The 11166-nt window shown below is 61.2% G+C and overlaps 1 protein-coding gene across 1 annotated transcript in view; it reads left to right on the forward strand.

Moving 5' to 3' along the window:
• The window catches only part of MAD1L1 (mitotic arrest deficient 1 like 1), a 321496-nt gene extending 318237 nt beyond the window's left edge, over window positions 1-3259 (forward strand). The window contains exon 18 of the mRNA XM_060077985.1: window positions 3002-3259. Within this exon, the coding sequence (XP_059933968.1) occupies window positions 3002-3160 (159 nt within the window). The 3' untranslated portion in view covers window positions 3161-3259. The remainder of the gene's footprint in view (window positions 1-3001) is intronic.
• Window positions 3260-11166: the final 7907 nt, after the last annotated feature.

Here is an 11166-nt window from a genome sequence, read left to right on the forward strand (position 1 = left end):
GGGCCTGGGGAGGCGCCCAGAGGACCTCCAGTTTAAGTCAGAGCGGAAGGCTGCCTCTTGGGGGAGCAGGGGGCTGGGGGAGGGCCAGGTTCCGGGGAGGGGGACGGGCCGGGGTTGCCCCTAACCACTGCACAGCCTGGAGACTCGGCTGCCCCTTCGGGCCCCCAACTCCCTCCACCCACTGACCCCCCACCCAGCCTGTGCTGAGCTGACAGCTGAGAACCAGCCCCTCTGACATTTAGGGAAAAAAACTCAGAATCAAGAGCAGAAGGCAGAAATTAAAGGATTTTCTTGGTAAAGGTCAGAGTGGTTTCTCTTATTTTTGTTTGAAAATGGTCTGTGTTGAACCCTTATGACAAGGCTAAATGTGTTAACGGGCAACGGAGCAGGGCCGGCCGGCCGCCCGCGGGGGCGGGGAGGGGGCGGGGCCGGGACCAAGCGAGACGGCACGCGGCCAAGATGGCCTCAGCACCCAGAGCCCCACGGCCGCTCGGAAGGGTCGTGGGTCGGAGGGCAGGGGGCAGGCCGATGCAGAGCTGGAGCCAGCTCCTTCCCTGGGGTCTCGGAGGGCCCCCCTCCATGGCACCTCCAGGCCTGCACCTTATCGGGCCTCCTCCTGCCCTGCTGGGCCCGCCGGGGGGTCACCCTCGGGCTGCTGGGCAGAAGGGTGCCTTTAGTTGCAGACGGCCCTGCTGAGGCGGCGTCCACACCTGACGCTGGAAGGTCTTCATTCGCCACAGAGAAGGCCCATGCCCCCCGGCAGTCGCTCCCTCCCCGACCCCCGTCCCAGCCCCCGTCTCGGCGGCTTTGCCTGCTCTGGCACTCGCCAGCGCGAGCGGAGTCACGCCGACGGGGTCTTCCCTGCCTGGCCTGGCGTGTGCTCTCGAGGGCCGTCCGTGGCGTCGCGTGTACAGAGCGCCGTCCCTTCTGTGGCTGCGCTGCACTTACCTGTTCGCCTGTCGGTGGTGGTTTCTGCGTTTTGACTTAGGTCGAATGTTGCTGCCGTGAACGTTCCTGTGCCAGTTCCTGTGTGGATGTGTGTTTTCCCTTCTCCTGGGCACGTACCCAGAGGTGGAATTGCCGGGTCACGGGGCTCACGCGTGAGGGACCGCCAGGCCGTTTGCGCAGCGCCCGCCGTGCCCGCCTTGCTGCTTCCCCGTGTCCTTCCCAGCACCGTGTCGCCTTGGTTACAGCTGTCCTCGCGGGCCTGAGGCGGGTCTCACCGTGGGCTCCAGTTGCGCTTCCCTAAAGACAGGTGGTGGTGTGGCCATTTGTCTGTATCCTTTGGGAAAAGGCCCATTGGGATGGTTCGCCCACTTTTTAACCAGGTCGTCTGTCTTTCTACTGTTGAGTTGTTAGAGCTGCAGGTGGACTCTGCACACAAGTCCTTTATCAGACGTGTGTCTTGGCAGGGGCCGTTTCTCAGGGTCTCTGTGGGCTGGGAGGAGCGTGTCCATCTTCCCCCAAGCCTGGGCCGCCGCGTGGGTGGGCCGCAGGCGGCGCTGCTCCGCTTTCTGGTGGCCATTAACAGGAATCTTGGTGCAGCGGGCGCCCACCAAGGCGGAGCCAGGGTTCTGGCTGGCAGGCGAGTTTGGGGGTCGGCGGGAAGAAGCCTTTCCTAGTCGGCTGCCTGGGAAGGAGGGGGCTCTCCCATGGGGGGTGTGCGTGTCACCGGGTGTGTCCCTTCCAGCCTGGGATTCCCCAAGCGGAGTGGTGGCCTTCATCCTCCGAGCAGGGGTGGAGCTGACCGGGCTGGATGGGCGGGTGGGCAGGTGGTCTTTCCACGAGTTGGGGGCTGGCCTGCGGTGGCTGCCACCCCACTCGCCTCCTGACTCCCCTGAGCTGCCCCATCAGCACCACTGCCTTGCTGAACAGGGTCGCAGGCCACAGGCTTCTGTCTGGTGTACGACGGCCTCTCCCCAGACCTGCGCCCCCAGCAGGCAGACCCCAGGGGTCCTAACTCACCTGGGATGGGCTTGCTGGCAGGTGAGGCCCACGTCGGGGCACCATCTAGGGTCTGGGAGCTGCCGCAGGCCTGCCCGAGGGAGGGAGGGAGCTTCCCCGTGAGCCCTGCCCGGGTCTGGGCACCTTCAGGCCTCTGTCCACCCCCCAGCTGCCCTGCACCCCCGGGAGCACCTGCCCTGGGCCCTGCTCGCACCTGCCTTGTGACCCAGGCCAGCCCCGAGCCATCTGGGCCTCAGTCTCCCCATTTGCACGTGAGGGCTTGACCAGCTAGCGTGGGCCCCCCCCCGTGTGGCACACACGGTGGTTAAAGGCTGTCGCCTGAGTCACTGGGGGACACAGGCCCGTCTTCCTTCCTGCCACCTCCCCGGTCACAGGCGGCGCGTTTACGTAGAGAAGCAGTGAAAGGAGCTGGCTTCTCTCGGGTTCTCCAGGACCGCCTGGACCCCCACCGGCCGCCCTTCAGCAAGCCCCACCGAGTGGGCTAGCTCCCAGCGGTGCCCTCAGCCGGGAGCCCCTCCGTTCCGTGCCCGAGGCCTCACAGCCGGAAGGGGCAGGATTTGAACTTGGATTAGCGGACTCCAGAGGCAGCCCCGCCGCTGTGACAGAGAGCCCTGACGTGCAGCAGCGCCCGAGGGCAGTGGGTGAGAGGCCCTGACACGGCGGCCCCTCGGCCGTCCCCCTGGCACACGGGGCGGCGTGAGACCCGCCTCGGAGCACCTGCAGCCTCGTGGCCGTCACAGGGCCCTCACGCCTGGCACGGAGAGTCCTCACAAGGGCTGGGGTCTGAGGGGGGACAGACCCGGAGGAGCTGGTGAGCTGGAGTGCACACCCCCGTCCTGGCTTCTAGGTTCCAGAAGCGTGGGTGAGACCCGCCACCCAGGAGGCCCGAGAAACAGCCTCGCCTGGGGGTCGTGCCTGGACTTGGGCAGATGGCCCATCCGCGTCTGGAGCCTGGGACAACAGGGGATTGAGTGGGGCGACCCGCCCAGGGCCCACCTGCTAACGGCGTCTCCCGTGTCTCCCGCCCACCCTGCAGGCCGCGGGACCCTCGGGCACCAAGATGCAACTGCTGGAGACGGAGTTCTCTCGGACGGTGCAGGAGCTCATCGAGCTGCACCTGCTGCGGCAGGACAGCATCCCCGCCTTCCTCAGCGCCCTCACCCTTGACCTCTTCAGCCGCCAGACCGTGGCCTAGCCTGCAGCCCCCAGCCCCGCGCCAGCCGTGCCCTCAACTTCTGAAGGCGGAAGCAGGCAGCCGGCGGGAGCCCGCTCAGGCCCGTCCCCCCACCAGGCCAGCTACCCCATCCACAGGGCCCGGCCTCCTGCCCAGATGGCCGTGAGCGTCAGGGCCTGATGAGGACTCCTGCGTGCCCCCCAGCCACCCCGCCCAGGCGGCCTGCACCTGTGCACAGGACCCCTGTGGGCGGGCACAGCTCTGGCCGGCAGGGTTAAGCGGCTCAGGGGTGCCCCTCCGCGACCCCTGGGCTCATGGCCACTCTGCAGGGACAGGCCACCACCTCGTCACCCTCCGTCCTGGAGAGCAGGTAGGAGGCAGCGGTGGGGGACCTCAGGGGCAGTGCTCTGGACTGGCTTCCTATCCCCTCCCCCAGGCGCCCCTACCGCACCGTGCTCAAGCCTGGCCGTGCCTGGACCTGGTGGGTGAACCTGGGCTGCCAGCGAAGTTCCCGGCGCTTGTGAAATAAAGGCTCCCCTCAGCCCCAACCCGGCTCACTGTGTGTGCATCTGAGCCCCTGGGCTGACGGGCTCCCTCCACACACACAGCTCGGCACCCCTGCCATCCTGACGTCCCCGCCCTGTGTGCCTGTTGCAGGCAAGCTGGGCAGAGGTGGGTACTGCCGGAGCCCGGCAGAGGTGGGTAGGAGCGGCCTTGGGCGTAGCCTCACCTACGGTGCTGCCCCACGGCAGGTCTCCAGGCCATTGTCAGGGGAGGTGGGCGGGGAGGGCCAGCACTGGGTCCCTCTGCAGAGCCCAGAGCCCTGGGAGGTGTGGCCTGTGTGTCTGGGGCTGCCCCGACCCCGCCTTTCACACCCCACCCCCATCACAGTCGCTCTGGAGCTCTGTCTGTGAATGGGTGCCCGGACAGACAAGGCCCAGCCAGGCCCAGGGTCACAGCAAGGTCAGCACAGGCCCGGAACCCAGAGCCCCCTGGCTGGTTTGACCGCCAATACGGCCCTGGAGGAAAGTGCTGTTCCCGCTTCACAGATGAGAAGACTGAGAAGACTGAGGCTCGGCGTGCAGACTGGCTTCCCAGGGCCTCAGTCTGCTCGGAACTGGACTCTGGTCCGTCTGGGGGTGTCCTGCTCCCTCACCCCCTCAGACGCTCTGGGCGCCCTTGGCGCCATCTCGCGGGGGAGGAGTGAGGCTCCGTGTTTCTTTGTCGTCACCAATCGGGGGGACGGCAGCGACGCTCGCACAAAGCCCTGCCAAGCCAGGCGGCGGTCCTGGGGGTCCTGCGCTTAGTGAAGACCCCCAGTTGGGGGTTTTCCAGCAGACGTCAGAGTGCACCTTCCTTCACCCCTCACTCCACGCCGGAGCGGCCCCCTTTCCAGTGCCGCGGACACACCAGCACAGAGTGAGGTCACGTCTCGGGGCTCTGAGACCCTCCACGCGAGGCGGGTGGGGAGGGGCCTCGTCCGTCTCCCTCCCTCTGTCGGGAGCCCCAAGCCCACAGTGGCGCTTCCCTGCTGCTTTGCGGGAGAAAAGGTCCCACAGATGCTGTTGGGCCCCAGCCTGGGAGTGGGGGACCAGGTCCTTGTCTGGACTCTGCCCCCGTCCCCGGCGCTGTGGAGGGCTGGGGCTGGGCCCCCGTATGGCGGAGGCTGTGTCCCTGTCACCCCAGGCCTGGCCTCGGCCTGCCTCCCGTGTGAAATCACTGAATTCAGAGGCCAGTGATAAAAGGCCCAAGTCAGAACTTGACACAAAATCATTAGCCCACACAAATGCACCGCAAGGCCCTTGTGTGCGCCCCAGCATGCAGACGGCACCTGCTAGATGGCGGCTCCCAGACGGGGCAGACGGGGCCAGTCCCCCCTCGGGGCAGGCGGGAGCGGCCGGCTGCTGCTGAGATGGCCCGGCTGGTGGGGTCACACTGGCCAGAAGGCCAGGCCGGAAGCTCATGATCTCTGCCCAGGGATCACCACGGGGCCTACGAGGGGGTGCGCGGGCCAGGCAGGCACCCCTGGGCGTGGTGGTCTCGGTTGCAAGGCCAGAACTGAACTGCAGGAACCCTGGTGGGAGAGGCACGTGCCAGAGGGTTGGGGGCTGAGGGGTTGTGCTCGTGCCACGGCCCTGACTCCCGCTGGCAACGCGTGGCCCCAAGGCCAGGTCAGCCCTCCCCACTGCCCCTCTCGTGCCGTGGGTCCCTCAGGGCCACCCGTCCCCAGCCTTGTGTCACCTCCTGAGACTTAGTCCCTGCCCGGGTCCTGCAGCAGCGGAGCTGGGCCCCCGCCCAACACCTGGCCCCGTGTCTGTGGGAGGACAGGGTGGGCGGCCGGCAGCTGAGCCTCCCCAGGCCCAGCCTCCCGTGAGCACCCGGACCTGGTCTCACCCCTGCCCTGGGCTCCTCACCCTCCTCCTTCCTTGGCAGGGGGGTCCCTGAGGCCGCTTCTAGGTGGAAAGCCCACCCCCGGCCCGGACCACCCACCCAGCCCCAGGCTGACAGCGCTTGCGCCGAGTTTCAGGATTTCCTTCCCTGAAGAGGGGCAGGAGGGGCCGTCCCCACCCCCCAGGGCTGCATCTAGGTGGACGGGGCGCAGAGACCCCCTGCAACGTCCTCCCAGGTCCGCTCAGTCACCTGCTGCTGAGTTTGCCAGCTGCTCGCCCCGCCGCCTGCAGGGGGCTCTGGGTGCACTCGGGTGGGGAGCCAGGTCCCGGAAGGTTCTGGTTCTGGCAGAGACCCCAGCGCCGCCAGTTCGTCAGTGGGCACCAGCGCTACGTGGTTGTTAAGCCACTAATGACTAACTTTAAGGGATTAGCGCTACAGCGATAAACCGTAATTGCCAGGATGGAGCGGGATTTGGCATGTGACAGGCTCCTTCCGGCGTCCCCAAGGCTCCCAGGGAGGACAGCGCCGCCTGCCGGGGCCCCCATGGAACCCCTGCCTCCCCCAGGGCCCGGCCCCCCCTCTGCATCCAGAGTCGCCAGCTCAAGGATGTGCGCTATTCATTGTCTCTTTCCCCTCCCTGTGCGCCTGGTTCGTGTTCTGGAAATGAGTAAACCTCCGGGCTTTCTTTAGCTTCTCATGACTTGGGTGTGGACCACGACCCGCGGTGTCACCCAGGAGCCGCCTAGAAATGCCGGGACCCACTGGGTCAGAACCTGCACTTGATGTGACCCCACGCGGTTCCAGTTTGCGAGGCTCCCCCACTCACCCGCCCCCGATTGAAACACCCCAACTTACAAAGCTCCTTCCCATCCCGTGATGATCCCGCAAGTTGCGTCTTGTCCGGGAGGAGGCCGGGGTTCGGAAAGGGCAGGGCCTGCCTCAGGCCGCAGGCAAGTCCGTCAGGCCCGGACCTCCTGGCCGGGGTCAGCAGCCCTCACGACCCAGCTTCTGGGTCAGACCTGCCTGTTTTCCTCGTGGTTCAATGTCGCCAGGATGCCAGGACCAAGGAAGGGGCCGGGCCTCTGTCCCCAGGCAGCCTCAGAGGGGCGACTTAAAGGTCCAGGGCGTGGAGTCTAGGGCAGGACAGGAAAGGGTGTGTGCTGTGTGTGCGTTCATGGCTGTGTCACGTGTGTGTACATGCATGTGCACACAGTGAGGACCGGTGGCTTTACCAAACTGCTTAAATTCCTGCTTCAGCCAAGAGAGGGAGGGGCAGGGCCTTGCCCAGAGTCATACAGCACGGGGCCAACGACGGCGCGCGTTCTGGCCTGCCCTGCTGCCTGTCTCGTTGTGGTCTCCGTTTTCTTCTCATTCGTCTCTGTTTCTTCAACTGCACAATTTTGATGCACTTTCAGTGTAAAAGGAAAAACCCTCAGCAGCAGAAATGTCAAGTGACGGAAAAGCCCCCTTGGCCTTGCCCCAGCTCGTCCTCTGTGACGGCCCTGTGCCCCTGACACACGGGCAGACGGCGCAGGGTTTGGGCTCACTGGGCTCCTGTGTGGTTTGAAAATAACTGGCTTGTTCCACAGCTTGGGTTTTTTCCTCACTTAACAGTTGCCTTGGAAATTTTCCATAAAAGCATCTACTGATGTATTTCATTGGGGTTTTGTTGTTATTTCCAAAACACTTAAGAAGTTTTATTGAAAACAATAACCTACGGAAACACGAGATTCTCAGTGTAAAGTAAAATTGACAGCATCTCTCAGAACTTCCGTACTTCTGAACCGTTTTGGTTATTACTTTAAAAAAAAAGAAGAACCAAAACAAAAACTAATTTCCAGGTTCAAATTAACAAGTCTCGCCTGCAAACCTTTCTCTGGTGGTTCTGGTCCCCACCCTCCTTATGGCTCCAGGTTTTCCAGAGTGAGCAGAAGGTTTGGGGTGATTTCCAGGCGGTTAATATTTCCGGGAACTGGACTCCATGGCGACCCTCAGACACACCAGCCCTCGTCTACCCACCACGGGGACCTTTTCCCCAGAACCCCGCCGCCTCGTCCTCCCTTGTGGACAGAGCTGTGTCCCCAGATTCATGTGTTGAATTCCTGGGCCTCAGAGGTAATTAAGTAAAAATGAGGCCGTTAGGCTGGTCCCTAATCCCATAGGACTGGTGTCCTTGTAAGAGGAGGAGATTGGGACACAGACACAGGGGGGCCGACCGTGTGAGGACGCAGGGAGGAGACTGCCGTCTGCGTGCCCAGGAGGGAGGCCTCGGGAGGACCCTGAGAAAGTCACTGTCTGTTGTTTAAGCCGCCCCGGCTGTGGTTGCTTGTTATGGGGGCCGGGGGGAGGGGGGAGCCCCAAGCTGACGCACACCTGGGCCTGCTTCTCCTTCCACCTGGCATTTCTTTGTGCATATTTTGCTTATAATATACCTGTGTTACATATAGTATATATAAAATACACATTTTCCATCAGCTTTAGCATCTTCTGTAGAACCGCCCTGATGACAGAAATAGCATGCAAGTCGCATATGTAATTTGAAATTTTTTAGCAGCCACATTTAAGAAGCAGGTGAAATTAACTTTAATGAGTATATTTAACCTAATATATCCAGCATTTTATTTCAACATGTAATCCGTATAAAAATTAGTTTTGCAATATATACAAATATTGAATCATCGTGTTGTGTACCTGAAACTAGTATGTCAATTATATCTTAATTTTTAAAAATGAGTTCTCTAAATTACATATATATAAATTAGCGAGAAATTCACTTACCACCTCTCAGCGCTGAGTCTTGAAAACCCAGCATCTTGTTTCGCACCTGCTGCGCATCTGGGTTCAGACCAGCCACATTTGGGGCACTCAGTGGCGAGTGCGCATAGGCCACCGTGTGGGACTGGACAGCCCTCGAGCGCCAGCACCACGGACGGGGGGCCTTGTGCCGAGGGTCCTGGGCACCTGGCGGTGGCGGCTCACAGTTGCTTGAGTATTGCTGGGAAGCCATCGTGCGTGTTAAACGTGCCGCCACACTGTCTCCCTGCTTGACAGAGAAGTGTCTGTCCTAGCAGGTCACCCGGGAGTTCGTGGAGGTGCTGGCAGAGCCGGCAAGTGTGGACGGAGGGGACACATGGGCCCGGGCTCCCTCCTGGGCTCCCTGCCTGGTGCCCCCACCTCCCCAGTGAGTCAGGGGCCCAGGCTGCCCAGGCAGCCCACACGCAACGACCTGCGAGGGGCTCCTGGGGAAGTCTCCTTCTCTATTTGAGCCTCAGTCTCCGCATCTGGAAAACGGCCTGACAGCAGGACTGGCTGTGGGCCCCTGGGAGCCACCCCCAGGCCCTGCCCAGGGCCCCTCTGCCTGTGGGCTCTGCGTGTGGCCTCCGTAATGTGACACTATAATTAGCTCAATTAGCAACAGCCTTCATACTGTTTTTTCTCTTTTTTTTCAATCTTAAAATGGAAATTAAATTTTGCACCAGGTTTACAGGCTGTTAAAGGAATTCACTTAATCAAACCCCAACACCTAGTCCTTGAAAATGAGAATTAAAAAAGGTCTGCATTTGCATATTCATGTTTTTAATAGGGTTCAGAAGGTATATTTGCAAGTGATGAAAAGGATTAATTAAATCTAATTTGCATTTGGTGGAGCATCTTAACCCCTTCTGAGCTGGCCCGAGGCTGGGATGGCCCAGACGGCCAGAGTGGCCAAACCCAGCCCGGACAGGTGGCCAGAGACATGCTGGCTCCTGAGCTGCTTCCTGCTGGCCACATGTCCCTGAGACCCCACGGTCCGTGCAGCAGCCGAGCCAGGCCTGGGCTCACAGCAGCTCCTGCGGCAACCGTGACGGGGGGCAGCATGGTGGTTTTTACTTAGAAACAAACATGTCTGGGGATTTTCTTTTTCTTGTAATGTTCCTGCCGTCATTGTAAAGTGTTTGGAAAATGTGGGAAAGTCTCAGGAAGAAAATGAAAAGTCACTTATTACGCATCACCCATAGATGATTGCTGTACACGCTGGACGCCTGTCTTCTGGGCTCGCCCCCAAGAGCGTGTGTGTACGTGTGTGTGCGGAGTGTTGCGTGTGTCAGTGCGTGTGCACGACTGCCTCCTCACCAGGGCCGGCAGCTCGCACACACGTGTCTTGGAGCCAGCATCCTCACGTGCCGTTTTGTGGTATTTCTGTTTCTGCCAAGGATCCCAGCCTCTCTGTGACCTCACGTCTCTTGCACAGGACCGGCCGGTGCCAGAAACAAGCAGGAGCCCGGCCCCGCGAGCAGCAGGGGGTGTTGTCAGCGACCCCTCGGAGGGGGAGCCGTTAGTCACCGGGTGACTCCATTCCCCGTGGGGCTCACAGGTCCACGCGGGTGATTGCAGCTCGACGGGTCCTGGACAGGGAGGACGCGGCTGCGCGCGAGAGGAGTGCGCCTGAGAGAATCCAGGCCTGCGGGGAGGCCGTCGGAGGGTGCGTCCCTCTCTTTTGTCCGCAGCGACTGCGGGAAGGACTCGGGACGCGTTGAGAGTAACAGATGAGGAAGGACCACGTGCAGAGCCGTGGAATTGCCTCGGCACCAGCTCCTGTGTACGCAAACCGTAAGGTTTTTCTTTCTTTCTCATCGGGGCACGTGTCACCTTTCAGCCCAGTTCTGCACCTGTGGACGAAGGCAGACGATCGTGTGCTCACCACCACGTCTCCCCCGTGGGGGGGGGCTCCCAAATCCCCCCATTTTTAAGTCCTTATGATAATTTGTGTGCTGTCTTAGCTGCTAAAACAAAATACCACAGACGGAGAGGCTCAAACGACAGACATTTCTTTCTCTCGGATCTGGTGCCAGCAGGCTTGGTTTCCGGCGAGGGCTGCCCAGCTCCTGGGTCCTCATCCGGCAGAGAAAGCTCTGGTGTCCCTTCCCCTTCTCACAAGACAACCGTCCTGTTGGACCAGGCACCACCCTCGTGACCTGTTTCACCATAACCACCCCTAAAGGCCTGTCTCCAAAGACAGTCATGGGGTGGGGCGGGGGATGAGGACTTCGGCATATGGGGGTGTCCTTCAGCCACGGCAGTAGGTCTTGCCTAGTTATAAAGGCGTTTGAAGCAATTTAAGCAAATCTGATATTTTTAGCTTGTGGTTTTAATTAAACGTTTAGAAGCATTTGATTAAGGTTTGTAATCAATATCTAAATATCTGCGAAGTTTTATTGGTTGATTTTTTTAGTTGGCATTCATGAAGTGAGCGAGTGTAAATTAAGCCTTAGGGAAATATGCTCAAGAGACGCGTAAGATTAGTGAATGGATGACTAGATGACGCACGCACCGGGGCAGCGAGATTCCGCTCCACACGTCAAGCCCTCGGAGATGGGAGACGCCCAGCCAGACGGAGGGTGCCCGGGTTCACCCGACAGCGTGTCTACCGGGGCCGCGGCCCAGATGCCAGGGAGGAGTGAAGGTTCTCACCCCAAGGGTGGAGGGAGGGGATGCTGACGCCCAAACAGGCTCCTTGATGGGTGACTCTCCGAGCTTGCCCACCACCACCCTCTCCTCCTCGGCCCAGCAAGGGGCTCCCAGGGGCGCCTTTCTAGATTCACAACTCGCGGTCCAGGAAAAACTCCAGGTCACGGGCAGCTCGCCATTCAAAGGGG

Source organism: Mesoplodon densirostris, chromosome 16 (assembly GCF_025265405.1).
Source record: "Mesoplodon densirostris isolate mMesDen1 chromosome 16, mMesDen1 primary haplotype, whole genome shotgun sequence".
NCBI lineage: Eukaryota > Metazoa > Chordata > Mammalia > Artiodactyla > Ziphiidae > Mesoplodon > Mesoplodon densirostris.